This window comes from Neolamprologus brichardi, chromosome 6 (genome assembly GCF_056152115.1).
Source record: "Neolamprologus brichardi isolate AB-2024 chromosome 6, ASM5615211v1, whole genome shotgun sequence".
Classification (NCBI taxonomy): Eukaryota; Metazoa; Chordata; class Actinopteri; order Cichliformes; family Cichlidae; genus Neolamprologus; species Neolamprologus brichardi.
Genome location: NC_142109.1, coordinates 34654192 through 34675300, shown reverse-complemented (window position 1 = coordinate 34675300; position 21109 = coordinate 34654192). Strand labels below are relative to the sequence as shown.

Here is a 21109-nt window from a genome sequence, read left to right as displayed (position 1 = left end):
TTACTGATTACTTTTTTCAAGTAACTTGACCAACACTGGTCCTGTCGGTTACACAGGACATACACGTTACAGCAGCACTTTACAGACACAGTTACCATCTGAGAAATGTTCGCTCAATATTCGCAGAATTCTTTTCATGGTTTAGAAAAATAACTTCACGATATCTAATCACGATTCAGTTTAGCTGCATATGAAAATAGTTAGAACAACAGTATGCCTTATACTTTAAAAGATCGATGTCTACAATACATTAGTTTGCTAGGAAAAGATTATTGGGTCATAACAGAGCCGTGTAACATTGTTACAGCAGAGAGAGACTCTGAGGTCTGCTCACTGAAACCATCACCTCGTCTTAAAGTTTAGATGCTTCATTCTTCAGGTTTGGGCGCACCAGTGTGCTGTGAGGCTAAAGAGGTCCACCCTGTTTTGTGACCTGGTCAGAGGAAGGTCTTGCCATTTTTGACTGTGTGAGAACAGGAAGCTTCCAGTTTAATGGATGTATATACCCAAGATTATAGGTGGAAGTCACGTAGTGGAAGTTCAGACTGTGAGAGGAGGGGTTTCCTGCCACAGTCCGGGTGACAGTATTAGGATGTTGTATCAGGACTGATTGTGGAAAGGAATATTTTGCATAATTTGCCGCTGCTGCGTGTAGCGACGAGCCTGACGAGTTTTATCTCCAAACTCTTTCCTTTAATGACTGTGCAGCTTTTACAGCATCTCATTACAGCTTTGATGTTTTGATTCAGTATCGCTGCTCTTATCAGTTTTATTACCGGCAGCAACAAACTTGGAGCTGTTTTCTTTTGAAAAAACATCCTGCAGAAATACTGCTCATGAATAATTTAGTAGGTAATAAGTCAGAGAAACGGCAACGAGAAAGGGTCAGACTCCGATTAGCTGTCAGATCACTCAGGTTTTTTGTGGTGGGTGAAACGTTTTATCAGCGATGTTAATGACAGTAGATGACGAGCTCTCAGCTGTAAGATGTTACTCATTGTTTGTCTAAATACTGAATAATTGCCTGTTTATGTGAGTGTGTGGCTGCCAGGGCCATGTGTACTTTTAGCTTGGTGACATTTAAAATAAAACATATCTGAAAATGAGATGAATCACCCTAAAAATCTTTTCGAGCATCATGTCTGAGTAAACGAAACCACAGAGAATAAACCAGCCGTGCATCACTACACCGTCACACGTCTTTCATTCACGCCGGGCGCGTTCAGGAGTGGAGTTCAGTCTGCTCAGGGTCTCCGAGCCTTTGCCGGGTCGCCTGTTCTGTGCAGCTTCACGTGCCTCCTGTTTAATTTAAACAAAAATCCGCCTGGCGGCACTTTTAGTGACGCTTTCTTGATGAATGTTTAGGAAGCTTCTGAAAGATGCTGCAGTGCGTCTGGTAGAATCTCGAGAACTGATTCAAGTGCAAGGAAAAAGCCCAGAGCTTTAACATGCACAGCCTCGCCTGGTGTGTTCCTGTAGTTACTCATCATTAGTGTCTTTGTGTTAGAGGTTTGAGTGAGGGGATTTTATCAGGATTTTCCTTTGGCTCTGGCTAAAATATCTTTGGAAGGTGCCGATCTGGCACTTATCTGGGGAAAAGCTCTTTCCTTTTTAAATAAAAAAATAAAATAAACATAAAAACACTCCCACATTCAGCTGATAACAGCTGTACTTTACAACCATGACGCTAAGCTGAGAAACTAAAGAATTTAAAGATTCACTGAAATATTTTCATCTCCATCTCTGGCCCAGAGCGATGTTTTAAAAGCTGGTGAATTATAGAGCAGCACACCTTCTGCTAACAATGAGTCATTAACCCTTCGGACCTGTGAAAGAGAAACAAATGAGTTATGTTTTATAACTAAAACCATGTCACGGTCTGTTGTGTAACACTACTGTTAGTTACTGTTCGCGGGAGTGAAAGAGCCGTGAATATCTACACGTTGCTGCTGGTTGGAAATGATGACGTGTGTCTATGAGGGCAGAGGTTTAATCATTACCAAAATCATCACTACTTGATGAGTTGGTTACAGATGTTTTGTTTTTAATTACTTTAATTTATTTTAATTGGTTCTTTTAGCTGTACAGCACTCTGCTCACCTGTTGTTGACTCGGCCTGCTGTGCTGCCCCCTGGTGGCCAAAAATCTACAGAAGTAGTTCCTTTTAAAGTTTGATTTAAAAAAAAACAAATGTGAGGTTTTCCTTATTTTAGCATTAATGTCTTTATTATGAGGCTTGGTATTTAGTGGAAACTAAAGACACAAAGTTCACTCGCAGGATGATGATAAATACTAAAATAAATAAAGAGTGAACTGCAAAGTGTCCCAACAGTTTCTGTCTAAAGTCATTTAACGTATTTATTTCTTCTTTTGAAAGCTTTGTTTTGCCTTCAGCAGAAGGTGTACGGTCCAGTATCGAGCATATCGCTGAGGTCTTTTACAGTGACTCTCAGCTCCAGTTTTTATTGAAGGTTCTTTGAGAAAACGTGATAAATGCTTGCATAGGAAGGAAAAGTCCTCACAGCAAGGAAATTCCAGTCAGTGTTTTGATTTTTAATGGGCTGGAACCACTTCAAGAGGAAAAAATAAGAAGGTTTAACGTACCAAGGGTGAAATATTTTCCCATCAGCGCCAAGCTGTCTGGCACGGAAACTGAAAATGTTTAATAATCGGCTGTGTAGGTAAATATCTTTGACCCTTAAGCATCAAATCTGATTTATTTCTGCCAGAAAGGCGCAACTGTCTTTATTTTTCTTAATTATTTTTTAACTTCGGTTGGTTTCATTTCTTTTTGTGTTTAATTTTTACCCCAGGCGGTTACTACCTGACCAGCGCCTACGGAGCCATGTCCCTCATCAAAAACTTCCAGGAGGAGCAGGCGGCCCGAGTGCTGAGCTCCGAGGCCAGGAACACGCTGCACCAGTGGCACCGCCGGCGGACCGCCCAGCGTTCAGTACCGTGTGTGGACGACTTTCAGGTATCACCTGACCTGAGCCGACCTTGACCATCCAGGCAGTGAGTCAAACTTGTACCAGTAAGAGTAAATCCAGCTTTGGACAGAGGCATGGAAGGTGCTGCGTGTCGTCTGTACTAATCACAGCATGTTGCTCCTGATAACATCACTGCATGTAAACTCTTTGTCACTGCATGAGGGTTTCCTGCCTGCTCACCTCCTCAGAAATGCCCCTTTCGTTCCTTTTACAGTTTTCTAAAATTGAACTCTTTTCTCTCTAGAACTATCTCCGAGTCGCGCTGCAAGAGCCGGGGGTGGGCTGCACGGCCAAAACGCTGGTCGTCCACCCGTACACCACCACAGAAGAGGTCTGCTCGCTGTGCGCCCAGAAGTTCAGGATCTCCGACCCTGAGAACTGCGCTCTGTTTCTGGTCAACGAGGAAACCAGCCAGCAGCTCACCCCAGACACGCACCCTCAGCGAATCAAAGCCGAGCTCCACAGCCGGCCGCGCGCTCAGGTCTTCCACTTCGTCTACAGGAGGGTGCACAACCTGAACCTCTGCGTCCCCGGCGTCGTGCAAAATGGAAACTGTCCTCAGGTTGAATAGCAGAGGGAGACAAGCTGGTGCTTGTTGATGTTTTGTGGAGAGGTTTGAAGTCAGGAGAAAGGAGACGGTTGAAGGTGCACGTTGGCAAGTTGATGCAGATATGAAATAAGGATGTCTTTGATTAGCAAATGATTTTTTTTTAATTAGGTTGCACTTTGGAAAAAGACAAAGAAGGGGAAATTCAGCAGCCTGTATCTGCTTTGGTTATAAAGGAGTTCAGCATGTGTTACATGGGTGGAAATGAAATGTTTGGCCATGATGGACACATATACCATCCTCAGATAAATGACTAACTTTTGCCTTAACTACTGCTCCCTCGGTGCCTTTAAAAGGAATTGATTATACTGTTTGCCACTGACAGCATTCATCCCAGATTAAAACTCCACTCTAAGCATTAATTTAAAAAGAGAAATGAGCTTTTGTAAAGTGTATGATTGTTCTTCTTTATTGTTCTGCAGTTGCTGGACAACTACAGTTGGTATTTGTGTGTAGAAATATTTTTATATCCAAATATTTTTTATCCCTTAAGTGACAAAGATTTGTATTCTGAATTACTGTTTCTGTACTGGACTCAATACTGGACTTTATTTATGCCAGATATTTCTCCAAAGTCGACTTCAATCAGCACTGTTTCTATTGTATGTTATTAAAAAAAAAAAAGCTGAATATGTAAATTTATAAAATACACTTTAAACGAGGCCACTTGATGACTCCTGTGTTTATGCATGTTTTTCTGAAAAGTCACAATTCAGTAGCACGGCAACTTGAAGAGAACAATGGATGATTTTGCTGCATTTATGAGACAAAATCACACACCTGCAAAATGCACCATTAGTCACCTCCTGAGGGTTTAAACATGAGTATCAGCCTGTTAATGCAGCGGTGAGCAGCTTTATTTTCTACACTCAACGTGTCTGAGATGAATTAACAAAGCCTCATGTATTGGACAGCTGAAGTAAAACATGGTGCATTATGGCAAACTATTTCAAAAACCATTAATCTGGTAAATTTCTCAAACTCAGAAAACATGAGTCTGTATTTAAAAAAAAAAAATATATATATATATATATATATATATATATATATATATTTTTTTTTTTAATAAAAAAAAAAAAATATTTATTTATATATTTTTTAAATAAAAAAAATATATATATTTATTTATATATTTTTTAAATAAAAAAAATATATATTTATTTATATATTTTTAAATAAAAAAAATATATATATTTATTTATTTTTAAAATAAAATAAAAAAATATATATATATATTTATTTTTAAAATAAAATATATATATATATTTATTTATTTTTATTTTATTTTTTTTTTTAATTTAAAATTTTTTTAATTTTTTTTTTTTTTTTACATTTTTTTTACATTTTTTTTTACAACTTATACAGTGATACATTGGTGGACTCCGACCACACAGTGAAGCTTATGCAAAACAACCACCTTTTGAATGAGTCTACATCATTCACAAATTCAGCCAAATCTGTTAATTTATGCAGCGCATTTAAACACAGCAGCCAATCAAAGGACTGCACAGCAAGTAATCCACCAAGTTTAATTTCCACACCAAGTTTACACTCAAATAAAACAGAATAAACAGGTTCCTAAAACAAAAACAAGGTGAAGGTTTGCAGCACTCAGCCATGCCTCTGTGTGCTGGGACAGTCAGCGTGGTTACACCCCTAAATTTAAGCTTCATCATGGCATCAGTTAAAAATAAACTACCAACTTTCGCCATGTGGGACAATGAAAGGATTACTCTATTCTAAATCCACCCCATTACAGTTGTTATGAAGCAAGAAAATAAAGAGTTCAAAAGTATTTCTTTTATTTGGAAAAATATCAGGATTCTCTCACCTTTCAAGTCTGGAGTGGACTGTTATGAATCTTCCTTTCATTCGATTTTCTGTTGGGTTGTTTTGTTAGCAGCGTCAGGCTCCACGCTGACCCTCTGACCTCTGTGTTTGCCATTTGAACCACGCCTGAACAACAAAGTTAATGTACTCACAATAGTGTATGCCAAAGTGTGGTACATAATGTACTGTAACAAAGTGAAAAGCTTCCTGGAGCTTCAAGCTAATGGAGTTGTTCTCCGGTCTTTGTCCCCGGTTCATTGTCACTCCTGCCTGTCTCTTTGGAACATGGGTTCAACTAAAGACCTTCAAAGCCACAAGTGTGGCCTTGCAATAAATACAGGAAAGCAAAGGTGGATTTAGAGGGTGAGGCAAAAAAACGGGACTAGAAACAAAGACAGATTGTGGGTTTTGTCTATTTGATCAGAAGGGATCAAATAAAGGTTAGGTGAGTTGACTGCTATGTGTAGTTCAAAGCTATTTAGCAAAGATTAAAGACGGTATGTGTTTAGACCAATACTGACTCCAAACAAGCAGTTTAGGTACAAGTGAAGGTGTCAGGTTTATGTTGAGGCCAGAAGATTAAAGTGTATGAGTTTGTCCCATACCAGAAAACAAAGTCTTACAAGGCTGTAATTAATATAATGAGCTTATTGCTCTTAAAGGACACTGTAAGAAGCCTGCCTCATGCACTACCTACCTTTCAGAGAGAGCACACACACATCAGGAAATCCCAACTTAGCTCTATGTTTGTGTCAGCAGAGACTGCCCCTCTGTGGCACTTACAGGGCAATACAGGCGCCTCCAGGTAGCCTTCAAAATTTGGTTTAGATTATCCCTAAATAAAACCTTCCCCCTTACGATTTTTATACCCAAAGAAGATGGAATTCAGTTTTCATTATATAGCCTTAAGTCACAACAACAGATGCTCCAAGACACTTTATATTGTAAAGATCCTACAATAATACAAAGAAAACAGAGAAAACCCCGACAATTAGATGACGCCCTGTGAGCAAGCACTTTGGTAGGGAGCCCGACGAGGGACATTGGAGGAAAGAGCTAGGGACTGTACGTCTAGTTTTCCCCCAATATCCATTGCCTTGCTCCATACTTTGGCAACAGTGGGAAGGAAAAACTTCCTTTTAACAGGAGGAAACCTCCAACAGAACCAGACTGAGGGAGGGGCGGACACAGGGCATCTGCCACAACGGTTGTGGCATAACCAGTTGAGGTGAGGTAAGTAAGTCAGGACAGGTGTTAAGGTTTAAACCAGAACTGGAACCAACAAAGGTGACTAAAATCGCAGCCCTTACTTTCTTCCAGAGAGATGAAGGCCTAGAGAGGAGGAGTCAACCCGTGTTTATATACTGCAGGTGTGTGGATAGGTGATGGAGCCACAGGTCTGTAGTCATTTAGTCCAGTGATCCTAGGTTTCTTGGGGACAGGGATTATGGTAGAGGACTTGAAGCAGGCAGGCACATGACATGCCTGAAGTGAGGAGTTGAAAATGCCAGAAAACACTGGGGCCAGCTCGTTTGCACAGTGTCTGAGGGTGGCAGGAGACACACCGTCTGGGCCAGGAGCTTTTTGAGCATTCAGACTCTTAAACTGCTTCCTCACATCTGCTTCATGAATATGAAGAGTTGTGGTGGGAGGAGGTGGTGTGAAATCCTCCTTTGTGTGGGGTGAGGAGGGGGGTGTTGTAGGTGAAGTGTTTGATGGTGGTGATGGCTCTATGGAGGGGGGAGAGGTTGGGGAGTGAGTGTCCAAAGTGTCTCTTTTGTTGGGGCCGTTGGAGGTGTGAAGGCTGTCTGATGGCTCGTCAAAACGGCAGTAAAAGTCGTTAAAGTCCCCATAGCTGCTGGCGTCATGCCAGGAGTCAAAATGGCGGATACTGGGACACTCACAGAAGGGTATTTTGAGGTAGTTAAAATCGATAAAGATCTAAAAGTGAAGTTATGTATAATGTTATGGCCCCTTCTGTGTGAAATGATGTGAAACCCAGAATAAAGATCTTTAACTCGGGAGATGTATGTTGTTTTGAGCAAAAGCGTTGGAGTAGCTAGCTAGCGCCCCCTAGAAATCCAGGAGTCCCGAAAGCGGTCGTTCCCCGGTTATATCAGCTTTGTGGTTCACGCCCATTCGCGCTCCTCAGCTGTGGCGGGTCAAGAAAGTGAAAGTATTTTTTTCTTGTCGTTTTCTTCTCTGCACAATGCTGCCGTGAAGGCCGCAATCTCCTCTTCGTGGAAAAGAAAGGTGCTGTACCTTCTTCGGTGAGTTTGGCTCGCTTGTTAATACGTAAATTAATACATAAACGAACGAGTCAGTATAATGCACAATGAAGCTGAGTCAACAGTCCCGCCTTGCAGTTCAGCTGGATGATGTTTTTGCTAAACACCGGTGTTTTTACTTTCGATTTCAAATTCTGAGTAAAAGCAGTTGATGGTGTTTTTTTCTAGGGGGTCGATTTTAGTTAAAATTCATTTCTATGTGTTTAAACGATGGTTAGGTTTCCTTATTGTTTTTGTTTTGTTTTGTTTTTTACTTTTCAGCAATTCGCGCTACATTGAGGGCACTTCCGAAATAAGAACTTTATATCACTGAGCATGCGCAATCCTACACGGGTATTTACAGTGACTGTTGATATGAAGATCAATAATACAGTAAATAATTATCAGGCAACAGGTAAAATAAGCGTTTGATTTGCTGCTGAGTGAGAGTAACTTCTAAAAAATAAATTTATTTTTAGCAAGCAGAACAAAATGCAACAAAACACACGAGAAAGTATGAGCCATACAACATATCTTCATCTGAAACAAAGATTATTTAATGTATTGGCCCCGTTACTGTTTTTAGTTTGAAATGTTTATATGATTTCACTTCAGCTTTACGTCCACACGTACCTGGGTATTTTTGAAAACGCAGATCTTTCTATGCATTTGCGCCTTTCGTCCACACGTAAACGGCGTGTTTGGTCACTGAAAATTGAGATTTTTAAAAACTCTGGCCAGGGTGGATATTTTTGAAAACTCCATTTTTGCATTTACGTGTGGACCAGAAAAACGGAGAAAACGCAGCGTCAAAGGTGTGCGCCTTTTTTTGACGTCACACTGTGCGCCACGTTATTGTTTCGGTGAAATGAATTTCTACAATACTGTTACTGTTAATTGTACTCTCTGCAGTGTTTAAATGCTTACATATGCTTACATACTACTCGGTTCTGCTTCTATGCCCCATCTTTGTTTACCATTTCCCGCCGATGCTTCTAGACTTCTGATTGGCCAACATTTCTACACGGTTAGGAATATAGCGCCACCTGCTGCTTTGGCATGTTCCTAGCAGCATTTTCCTTCATTTCTGCGTTTACGTGTGGACGGGATTATTTTTTAAAACGAGAACGGAAAATCTCCGTTTTCAAAAATACCCGTGTACGTGTGGACTTAGTGTTTTTCACATGAGTGTTGATATGCAGTTAAGCCTGCAGTTATCACAATAAGCTCCAAATAGTGCTCTGTGAAACAGCATCTCCGATGCTTAAATTATGATATTTTTCTTTCTTCTTCTTTTACTGCTCCCTTTAGAGGTCGCCACAGGGGGTCATCTGCTCCCATCACCTTGTGCCTAGCTTCTTTCTTTTTCTCACCAACCTCCTGTATGTCCTTGCTCACAAGAATCCTCTCTGAGCTGTCCCTCTGGTGTATTAAGTGTAAATCTTAGCATCTTATTAAACCATTTGGTTCCACATAAAGGGGAAAAATGTTTTAGTTGAACATTTTGCATTCTACCTATCAATATTCTACAAGCTCTAAAGTTCATAGGAGTTGAAACCGGTCACTTAGCTGTGACCCGTGACTTCATAAGTACAGGGAAATGCACATATCAAGGCCTGAAAAATACATTTAACCTTTGTCAACAATAAAAACTCTAAATGTAACAGTTTTTGCTCTCTACAATTATTTATAAAACAAACACTAAGTCTAAGGGGATATATTAAACTGTTGTAGAGAACATCTGAACACCTAATTGGTTCTCGATTTTAAAACTACATAATGTAAAAATATAGTCATAGTAGAAAGATTTCATTGGCACTGAAGAAGGCTAGAGGCTAGAAGATAAGTCTGGTATGAAAATCCAGGTAGAGGGGAGACGTTTAGTATGATCTACTTTGTTTGGAGCCACCTGTCCCACATGGTGATATGACTCCTGAAAGTTTACCCAAAATGTTCTGTTTAAAAATGTATCAGGTGAATTATCAGAGCACACATCAAACATTCAGGGTACCAAAGGTTTTGACTACTCTTTAGTGCTTGAGGTGAATGTCAATCAGCTGATTGCCATCCAAAGAGATCCCTCAATACTAAAAGCTGAATGGCAGTCCAAGAGTTTTAGTCTCATGTGGTGTTAAATTAAAAAATAAAGTTTAGCTTCCTTCATCTCAACCTGGAGAGATGAATCTGACTGTCCAAATGAAGTAAACTTTGTTATTAGACAGCGTGCACAAGGTTCTTCACAGACATCCACATGCCTGCAAATGTTGTGTGACTGTGCAGCCTTGTGTGTAGAAGCTGTAGATTACAACAGAGCACCTGTGCACGTGCTCCAGGCAGCGACTTCAGAGTAAAACAGGAATGACTGCTCTGCGCCATGTCTCCAGCTGTCTGTGTCCTCAACATTGGATCATTCAATTTCTAAAGACCAGGGTCACAATGATTGTTCCTCTTGGTTAGTCTTTGTTACAAACATTAAACTGGGCCTGTTTTGTTATTGAAAGCATGACGTATCCCACTTGTTGATGCTCAGGCTGGTAATAAGAAAGCATTCTGATCAAAAATGTGATTGTGGCACTTGCATTGAGTGTAAAATTGATTTGGTGGGAGACACTGACTGAGTTTTTGTGGCCTGACTTTGCAGTAAAATGTTTCTCACTGACTTTTCATCTTTTCAGGAGCATCTGCCATTGTTATGGCTCTCCAAACCTGTCTCAAAGCTGCGCTGAGGAGCAAATATGAGAGCCTGGATGAGGCCTATTCCAAAAGCTCAATACTTCCTTCGAGGCTCTGCTATCAGGACATCAGGTACAACTACACAGAGCCTGAATTCTTCCAGCATGAGTACAGACGCCTGGATAGGAGCTTCTTTTTTCCAGACGCTCCACTTGCAGACGTTTTATCGTGCAAATGTCAACATAAGAACAGAAATAGAACAGTCATCACTTTAGGAGTGAGCGGAGTCGGAAAAACCACAATGGTGCAGAGCTGTGCTCTTGACTGGGCCAAGGACAAGGGGTACCACAACATCAGCTTCCTGTTTCCTCTCACTTTCTGGGAATTGAATCTGCTGAAAGATAGACTGAGCCTGATTGAGCTTCTCCAGACATTTTACCCTGAACTGAAGGAGCTTGATGCATCTGCCCTAAATGAAGACGGGGTGTGGTTCGTTCTCGATGGACTAGACGAGTTTCAAATCCAGCTCAACTTCGGCTGTCCAGCTGTGAGTGATGTTTCTGAAGCATCAACTGTAGACAGTCTCGTCACTAACCTGATCAGGGGAAATTTACTCCCAAGAGCTCATATATGGGTAACGTCTCGAATTTCAGACGAATATCAAATACCTCCCTTTTATTTGCTGAAAAAAACGGAGCTGCGGGGATTCAGCGATGCAGAGAAGGAGCAGCACTTCCGGATGGTCATCGGTGGTGATGATCTTGCCAACAAAGCCATCAATCACGTGAAAATATCGAAGAGCCTGGACTCCCTGTGTCAGATACCTCCGATCTGCACCATTATGGCAAGTGCTTTAAAGGATCACGTAAAAGGGCAAAAGGGTTTTAAATTGCATCCCTTAAGTCTAACTGAGATTTACAATCTGGGTTTCGGTGCGCTGGAAGCGCTGGAAGCTAAACACTTGCCTATCTTTACCAAGCTGAAGAAGGTGGCGCTGCTTCGGATGGGAGGGCAGAACGTCATGTATGAGGATGACCTTTCAGGAAACGGGATAAGTGTCGAGGAAGCTTTAGCTTTCGCAGAAACGTTCCCGCTTGTTTTGAGAACGGAGACGGGACTGAACGGTACCACTGTGTTTCGCTTTGGCCACTCGAGTGTTCAAGAGTTCCTAGCTGCGTCTTACAAACTGGAGGACATCGAAGCTCAAAAAAAGAATTTAAGCTCCTGTATTCAGCATCAAGTGGATGAAGTGCTGGAGAATAATGAGGGAGTCTCTGATCTCCTACTTCGTTTCACGTTTGGCCTCATTAAGGAGCGCATGCTGTTGCCGCCCAAAGATTTGCTCTTTGGCTATGTCAAGAAGAAGATCCTGAGCAAGATATCGTCCTACAGCACCGTCATCCTGTTTCACTGCCTGCGGGAGTACGACAGTCAGGCGTTGCAGGAGGAGGTTAGGTTCTTTCACAGGTATGGCGTTTCTCCGATCCAAGGGTTCTCACTGGTGCACTGGAGAGACTTGATGCAGAGGATCAGAGCTTTTGAAGGGATTCAAGAGACTTTTGAGATGTCAGTGAGATGTGAGGACAAACTCATCAAGAATATTCCAGCTATTTTCAAATCCAGGAAAGCCATGTAAGTTTCTACTTATTGCATTCACTAAATTTTATCCATACGCCTATTTTCTTAACCACTTATCCATATTGGATCCTAGCTGTTATAGGGAGAGAGGCAGTGTTCACAATCACAGGGCAGTGTGTACACACGCACATATTCGTACATTTAAATGAACTGAAATGTTTTATCTCACATCATGACAAAACTGTGTTCCTTCAGGTAATGCAGGACTTTTGTTAAACCCCTTGAATTAAAGTTGTAAGCCAGTGTGTCAGGGGTTCGATTTAAAACCCACTGTGATTGTGCACAGAGCTGTAACTGCAAAATTATTTCATTGTCTACATACTTAAACATACAATATTTCCCTCTTTGCCAGATGTCATTAACTTCTACCTGTTTGCAGGCTGAAATTCTCCAACCTGACTGACAAGAGCTGCCCAGTGTTGGCAGCAGTCCTGAGCTCAAAGGAGTCATTCCTGAGGGAGCTGGATCTGGGGTACAACAGCTTCAGCACCAGTGGAGTCCAGGAACTTGCAGAGGGCCTGAACAGTATGACTTGCAGGCTGAAAATACTTCGGCTGCAAGGCTGTGGACTGACCGCAGAGATCTGTCGGTATTTGAGCCAATGCCTGATGCAACACCAAATACTGCAAGAGCTGGATCTTAGCAGCAATGGAATAGGAGATCGGGGGCTGAAGCTGCTGTCGCATGGTTTGGGAAGTTCTAGTTGCCGGCTGCAGACATTAAAGTAAGTGTTCAGATGGTAAAGCGTTGTTTCTCTAACAAGACCCCCTAACGCTTTTCTGACTTAATTTTGTTGATTAATTTTAAACCCCAATGACATTCTCAAAAACACGTTGTTTTTTTTCTTTAGCATAAAGTAAATCCTCAAATACTTCATCGTTCATAAAGCCGATAGTTACTCTGTCACCACAGACCAGTTATAAGTCAGGAAAACTTGCAAATACTCCACAGTGAAAAAGGAATTGAAGGTCAGACCAGTCAACCTGTAGTGCCAAAGTGCTATAATGGGTTATGTTCCACATAAGAGATCACCACCTACTGAGCAATCAACTCAAAGATTAATAGGATCTAAAGTGTTTGTCTCTCCCTGATGAGCATTGGTACAGTTTGCATGGAGGCGAAGAAGACTTACTGTTTTATTTCTGGGTTTTTTCTATTTATTCTTTACCGCGGCTCAGGCTGTTAAATGCCACCAGGACTGCAGCTGAAAGAACGACACTACCTGTCTTACTGTTTCTGCCTGGCAGCTAATTTACCTGTCCATTAACACCATTGATGCTACCAGATCTTTGGCTCTTTCATGTGAACATGACCTTACCTACACTAATAACCCTGAGTTGCCTAAGTGAGCTGATAAACACCTTCATGTATTTGCTTCTCCTGATTTATGATGTTAGGATAAGTGAAGCCAGATAATGGCAGCTATCCAGGATACACTGAATTTGCTTCATAGTGCAGGTCATAGGCCTCACTGACAAACACGCACGCCCAGTGAGACAAAAAATTGACGACATAAATGAGCATCACAATTAGAGCTGGGCGATAGAACGATAAGGATATGTATTGCGAAATAACTTTTTCTCGATAGAAAAATTAAACTATTGCGATAGGCCTCGCCGCTCTTAAAAAAAAAGAAGAACAGCCAATCCAAATTAAGTAGCGCAGAGCCGAACCAATCACAGCCGCAGCGTCACGTCACGTGACTTGTTACGTACAGCACAAGTATTTGTTTGGGAAGCAGCCAACCGCCGTGCCGCCCGGGTAATGGAGGAAATGAGTGTGCCGACTAGAGAAAAATCAACCGAGAGCGTGAGCGAAGAGAAAACAGATGATGGTTCCAATGCTCGGAGAGATTGTCGAACGGAAGAGCCACAGAAGTTCCGTAGTGTGAAGTTATTTCGGCTATTTCAAGTCTGACAAAAACAGAGTAGCGCGCACTGTAAATTGTGCCGAAAGCAAGTCTGGAAATACAATAAAGCGGTTCATGCTCAATCTCTGACTGGAAGCGCTAATTCGTCATTCGGCTTTTGTCAGACTAAAGTAACTGTTAAAACTGTTTGAAAAGCTCAGCTATACAACAAGGAGAGATCGAGAATTTCCTTTTAGTTCTCAGTTTATTTGATATTGACAAAAGTTAGTAAATTTTGTCTGTTCTTCTGTAAAACAAACTAAGATTTATTTTTAGAATTAATATTTTGTTTCTAAGTGGAATTGACAATTTAGTCTGTTTTGTTTGTTCTTCTTTGAAACTTAAACACTTTAGCGGCTGCCTTTTGTGTAGTTTGCAATATTTGCCTTTATTTATCTGAAAAAGTCTCATGTTCCTTAAGTACATCTACCCTGTTGAACTTATTATGGGAAATAAATATTTAAATCAAAACAAGCTGCTGATTATTTCACATTTTACTTGTGAGCAACGGCACATTTAAATCTTACAAATATAGTTATTTGGCTTATATTGTGATATATATCGCTATCGCCTGAAATGAAAAAAACATATCGTGATATGAAAAAATCTTGTATCGCCCAGCTCTAATCACAGTACGCTCTAATTCAAATCACACCAACAGACAGAAACAATCTAATCATCAGACTATTGATTTCATGAATTAATGAGGAAATGAGGTAAAAACTGTTTGGTGAGCTCTTCGATCTGTCCGTCGTCAGTCCCCGAGATCATCGGCACATCAGTCAGACCAGGTTTTAAATTTCAACAAATTTTGCAAAAAATTCCAAATCAGTGTTTTTACTTTTAGTAAAAGACTGATTTGTATTATTTTAAAGCTAAATTTGTGGCATCTTTAAATAAAATAAAAATGTAAATAAATTAAAAGGGTTGTATGGATCTGGATACACCAACCCTGTGTATTTATGTTGTATGTTTATCTTGATATTAACATTTTTAAAACATTAATAATATATTACTGAGGAAAAAAACAAAAGAAATCGAGCAGTTTGAATACTTTAAGGAGTGATGGTGTAAATGCTGCACCTTTTACTCACAGCTGTGCACATACAATATTAAAATGGCACTGATAAAACCATTCTTCACAGATGAAATTATGTTTAATTTAGAGCTTTGCTTTTTGACCGTGTCGTGTGTATTTATTGTCTGTATTTCTTACTCATAGGTTGTCACAGTGTGACATTGAAGAGGCTGGCTGCTGTGATCTGGGCTCAGCTCTGCTGATAAACCCTTCTTTTCTCAGTGCGTTGGATCTAAGCATCAATTGGATTGGAGACGAGGGGGCCAATGAGATATTTAACAATTTTGACATATCGTATCTAAAAAAGTTGGAGTAAGTATGGCTTAATCTACAGAAAGTCCTTTTTCCAGTAACATACCAAAGCATATAAAAGTTGGGTTCATAGATAGACACGTTTGATTTATGGGATAAATATACGCTTTAAGTGTGGTTAGTCTTGATTTAGTGAGTTGATCACAAATATCACATTAACTCGAGGGGAATTTAAGCCATTTTTATACACAGTCCCCTCTTTTTTTGTGTCTTTTTTTGTGCGCCAAAGCTGATCGTTTACGCCTAGTCAGCCCCCATAGACTACCATGTTAAAAAGAACCACTTTAAAGCAGAAACAACCATGTTTACAACCTTCTAACAAAAATATCTTTTGGCTTCTGTGGACAGTTTGGAGGAATTTATGCCGCTAAGGTTTAGCGGCTACTTTGACAGATGTAACTGTAGCTACTAACTGCAGTCACTGAACTGGATTTCTCCAGTGTTTTGGTGCCTTTTATGAGCTTTTAATACAATTATCTGACAAATAATATGGCAGGAACTAGTGTATATATTGTGCTCATACGGTTTATTATTTCACTTTGTTAGCTTTAGCCGCTAACTTAGCATGTCACCCTCTCCAAATATGGTCACTTCTGGCTCCAAAAATATCATGGTACCATAATGTAGCTAACGAGGCTGCCATTTCTGCTTCCATCTTTTATTTACAGCCAATAATTAAAGCAAAAACTCTGCATGTTTAACCCATATTTAGAGACTTTGGAGCTTTTTATTGTCATTGTGCAGTTTCTTGCACAGCGAAATTGGGTAGCTGAACCACAAAGGTGCTAAAGTAAGAAGAAGAGAAACCAATATACAATGAAGGCGGAAAATAAATAAATAAATAAATAAATAGAATAAAATAAAAAACAGTGTATATGTATACATATGTGAGTGGAACTATATACATGGTGTATGTGTAGGAAACATTGAAACAGACTGGGACCAAAATAATTGCAAATGAGCCAAAAATATTGCACATAGATGATCAACAGCAGTGTCAGGGTGGATGTGTTGGGGAAGTCTTTACACACTCTTAGTTTATCACTGTAACTTCATTATACTTTGCAAGAAAGCCAATTAAAAAAAAGATGTCTGTCACCACAGATATATGGATAACTGCTGCTTATCAACATAACTGAATAGATTTCACTCATATGGTCTTTCATAGCTTCTTTCGTGTCTTTGGCAGGTTGTACTGCTGCGGCCTCACCGTGCTGAGCTGTGAAAGTATTGGGGAAGCTCTGAAGTGTGAAGCGAGCGCTCTGTTAGAGCTCAATTTGAGCAACAACAGCTTAAAAGATGCTGGGTTTAAAATCATCTGCGAAGGCATGTATGCGTGGTGTAGTCTCCAAAAACTCAAGTAAGCACGATCTGATTACACACTGACTGAAACAAAGAGACGTTAAAAATAGATTTATTTTCAATCCATTCATTATCGATGAATATGTGGCCTAACACATTATTTCTCCTCAGTGTTTCACGATGTGGAATCACTGGTGCAGGTTGTCGCTACCTGGCAAAGGTCCTCTGTTCAATCTCGCAGCTCACCGATGGCGGGATGGGAGTTGGCGAGTGGCAGGCAGTGGAGCTGATAGACCTGGACCTCAGCATGAACCACATCGGAGACAAAGGAGTGAAAGAAATTTCACCCGGCCTAATGAATCCTTTGAGCCACCTGAAAACTCTGAAGTGAATCTTTTTGGTTTTTTTTGACTTCATAATGACAGCGTGGGCTCAGTTTGACTGAAAGAAAAGCTTGCTGTAACATAGCTCTTTGCTTCCTTTCAGCCTGAGTTACTGCGGTCTGACTGACAGCTGCTGTGCAGAGCTCGCCTCTGGACTGATGTCAAAGGCGAACATTCTCAGCAAGCTCGACCTGTCTCACAACAACCTTCAAGATAAGGGAGTGAAGAAACTCTGCATCGGACTCCAAAGCCCGCATTGCAAACTTGAGGAAGTGTCGTAAGTTATTAAACTTTTATACTATGTTTAAAAAAACAACAACAAAAAACCCCTCTTCCTCATAAAGTTAAATGAGTCAACACATGTATCTGCAGTGGCACATTAGATCAGTGGTTCTCAAACTTTTCACAATGAGTACCACTTCATAAAATATATGGCTGTTGAAGTCCAGTAGTACAGGCCTATTTAACACCACATACAGTTTACATGAGACAGTTTTATTTCTTATATGAATTTAATTTATTTAACTGTCATAAACAGGATGTGACAAGTGATAATAATAACAACTGTACTGCAATGAAACATTCACAGCAGGTGGGATATCCGGTCTTTAAGTGATGACCTGATGAATCCTGCTTCCAGGTCCAAACTACTCTGCATTTATTAAGGCTGTTGTGTATTTAACATGTTTTAATGCTTTGTATCTTGTTATATTTAATCTCAACAAGCCCCTAAAAGCAGTCAGTGATCACTGTCGGCCTCTCTCAGTTTTTATTACCACTCTTCATTTTAAAGCTCAGTTTTTAAACCCTTACGATGTAACTACAACCCTTACGATTATCTCAGTTGTTCTCCTGAGTGAAGTTTGGTCCGTTTACAGCATCCTGCCATGTGATTGCATTTGTCTCTAACCATCAGGAAACCTCATGTTAACTTTTATCGAGTGGAAAAAAGTTAGCGTTCATCCTCCAGCTTCACCAGTTTATGTTATGCTAACATAGCTGTGTAGCTAACTAGCTAATAGGGCTGCTCAATTAATCGAATTTTAATCACGATTACGATCTGGGCTTTCAACGATCATTAAAAATGACTGAGCCGATTATTAGCCCCTCCCTCGTGCTTTACTCTCGCTCTGCTCGGTGTGGCGAATCGAGCGCACCTCTCTGCATTCCGAACACGTGTCACAACAATTGAGAGGACCCGAGGGAAGCTCGGAAAGCTAAGCAGAAGTTATTTGGAGAGGAGAGTGACTGCCGTTGGTTGAAAAGAGAGGTAAAAAAAAAACTTGAGTGGTGTGGAAACATTATGGGTTTGCGGAGTCAGACGTGGATCAAGTAGACACAGTGTGTAAACTTTGCTACAGTGTCGTAGCTGCACCACAGAGCAACACTGCAAAGTTCACTAAACATAGATGTTTACATTTTTCATTTATTTTTTATATTGCAAACATTTGCACTGTTATCAGTATTTGCACTATTTTATATTATTTTTTGACAATCTTTAAAGTCATTATTCAACACATTGTTAAATAATGTAATTTAACAATAAATGTTAAATAAATATCGTCAAATAATCGAGATCTCAATTTCAGTGAAAATAATCGTGATTATCATTTTTGCCATAATCGAGCAGCCCTTGCTGCTAAGTTAGTGTTTTTGTAGCACAGTCGACTGTGAGCCCAGTGATGCACCCAGATGTTCAGATCTGTATTTATAACAAAACATGTTGACAAGTTGAAATATAAGTCAAATAGAATTTGCAGCTCCTCTTAATTCAAAAGACGTGCACTGGAGAGACTGTGTCACCGTCTCCATGAGATAAAGAGTAACAAATTCTTTGATTTACCCTTGAATTTATGCAGTTATTGCTTAAAAGAAGTGATAACAAACATGTCCTGTTAATGTTTGAACATTTGTTTGCAGACCCACACTGTCGGGGTAGACTGAGCTGTTCTGTATTTCTGTTTCTGTTCAGACTGAGGACCTGTGGCCTGACCTCGAGGAGTGTTCAGTTCCTGACCTCAGCCCTGAAGTTAAACCCTTTCTATCTGACAGAGCTGCACCTGGTGGGCAACAGGCTCGAGGACGCTGTAATCAGAGCACTCGTGGAGCTAACAAAGAACCACAAATACGCACTCAGGACAATAGAGTGAGTACCAAAGATGTGGGTTTCTGCTTTTGCCTTGTTGGATGCTCATTCACAACCAAGAAAAACGGATAATATATAAGTATCGTAACACTGATAGTTTCTACTTTTATTTGGTCGTAAAACGTGAGACCTCAGATGGTACTGTGCAAAAGAAAAGCTGTGAGATTTTTAAAACCTGGGCATTATCGCTCCATCTCTTTGGGTCTGTTATTAAAAAACACAGAAATGTTTGTTTTCATTCAACGTTGAGCAAGAATGCTGTAATTTAACCAACAGCCCTGAAACAGTGGGAGTGTAATGGCTTAAAGCAACGCTCCACATTAAAGTTGTTGTTATTTTCCCCACTGATGGGCTCCAATTATAAGTCTCTCTCCGAGGTATCACATGATTGCATTAAAGCAGTGTAAACATTAGGTAGTACTTCAACACTGATTTTCTTGAATATGGTGGATTACACTGAGCACGTGCGACAGATCCCAGAGTCTTTCACATCTGTCAGGTGTTCAGGGTGAATCTGAATCTGCAAAGAGAACAGGGCACCAGCGGTTTCTGCTTCCCGGCTGGACTGACTGATGTCCCTGAAGTTTAACTCACTTTGAGTTACATTGTGATGACTAAATGTTTCCTGTTAATCGTCAACCCCAAAATAGGAAAATAAGACCCAGAACTGTCCTTCAGTATATTTCTATCCTTATCTTTTCACTATTCATAACAAATTTTACTCGCTTTATTTCAAGCATTCATGTGCTTTTTTTGTTATCTTATCTTCCAGCGTCTCAGTGGACTGAAGAAGAAGTGACACAAATGGCTCTGTCTCCTTATTTGCACAGAAACTGGATGGCTACCACATAATTCTATTCAGTTTGAGTTTCTGACTTAGAAGTAGTGTAAAAATACCAAATGTGCTTTAAAAGACTCTAAATGTTTTAATTTTCATTATATTTTGTATATAATGTTTTTTTAACCAAGTACTTTATTTCCGGGCCATAGAAGAATTTCCTCACGTCTTGGTTACGGTGACCATATTCCAACAAATGAAGGTTGCTAATGCCGAGAGGCATGTGGTATATGAAGGACAAAGTTATTTCACGTGAATGTGACATTTGTAGCCAAGTAAAAACAAGCTAACATTTTTATATACAATATTGTTCATAATTTACTACATTCTCGTTTTTCCGGGCCATAGAAGGATTTCCTCACGTCTTGGTTACAGTGACCATATTCCAACAAATGAAGGTTGCTAATGCTGAGAGGCATGTGGTATATGAAGGACAAAGTTATTTCACGTGAATGTGACATTTGTAGCAAAGTAAAAACAATAAGTGTAAAAACAAGCTAACATTTTTATATACGATATTGTTCATAATTTACTACGTTCTCATTTTTTTTCCACTGTAATATTGAAATTGTTGAACTGTTCGTTCTGTTTACTGTGGTGCAACCAGCGTTACAAGGTACTTCACATAAGTTATAAACACTGAAACATTACAAAATGTGGTAAAATGGGAGAAATTGATTAAATTGAAGCTAAACAGAGTGATAATAAAACACTCGGATGACATTAAAAGTTGTCACAAAACACTGAGAATCATCTTAAATCGCTTTAATCAGTTATTTATGAGAGTTTCTATCATATTCTGCCCAAACTGTAGCTGGTCACTTTTAATTTTCCACCTTGGGTGTAATATGTTTACCTGCAAGAGAGCCATGGGACAGCTTTCACTGCCTTTTTTTCACAGCTGTTCAAAAACAGATTTTGGATGCTTATTAATGTGGAGCATTTTCTCAATATTTGGCAGTGTCCTGGTCACCCCAGTCACACTCACTGTTTACATATCCATGCAGTTTTATTTGTTTCATTCCTCTTGAATGTGATGCATCAGCAGAACTCATCTCTGTAAACCGCACACAATAAATGCCTCTATTTTTGCACCAAGCAGTGCGGTGTGCCGGTTCATTTGTTCTGTTGCAGCA

General features: G+C 40.0%; 2 protein-coding genes across 3 annotated transcripts in view; both read left to right on the top strand.

Moving 5' to 3' along the window:
- rin2b (Ras and Rab interactor 2b) overlaps positions 1-3571 on the top strand; it is a 38799-nt gene extending 35228 nt beyond the window's left edge. The window contains exons 11-12 of one of the 2 annotated variants that reach the window (XM_087842196.1): positions 2814-2977; positions 3235-3571. In XM_087842196.1, the coding sequence (XP_087698322.1) occupies positions 2814-2977; positions 3235-3561 (491 nt within the window). In that variant the 3' untranslated portion in view covers positions 3562-3571. Of the gene's footprint in view, positions 1-2813; positions 3016-3234 lie in introns of both variants that reach the window. The other variant, XM_087842197.1, reaches the window with a different exon arrangement.
- Positions 3572-7597: 4026 nt separating this feature from the next.
- On the top strand, positions 7598-21064 carry LOC102799342 (NACHT, LRR and PYD domains-containing protein 12-like). Its single transcript, XM_087842195.1, has 9 exons — positions 7598-7697; positions 10370-11999; positions 12385-12729; positions 15137-15304; positions 16494-16664; positions 16778-16993; positions 17093-17266; positions 18962-19135; positions 19908-21064. The coding sequence occupies exons 2-9, from the start codon at positions 10387-10389 to the stop codon at positions 19921-19923; spliced, it is 2877 nt and encodes a 958-aa protein (XP_087698321.1). The 5' UTR covers positions 7598-7697; positions 10370-10386; the 3' UTR covers positions 19924-21064.
- Positions 21065-21109: the final 45 nt, after the last annotated feature.

Coding starts and splice junctions, on each gene's coding strand:
- LOC102799342 (XM_087842195.1), top strand. CDS start 10,387: ATGGCTCTCCAAACCTGTCTCAAAGCTGCGCTGAGGAGCAAATATGAG. Junction 12,730..15,136: donor TGCCGGCTGCAGACATTAAA/GTAAGTGTTCAG, acceptor TCTTACTCATAG/GTTGTCACAGTGTGACATTG. Junction 17,267..18,961: donor TGCAAACTTGAGGAAGTGTC/GTAAGTTATTAA, acceptor GTTTCTGTTCAG/ACTGAGGACCTGTGGCCTGA.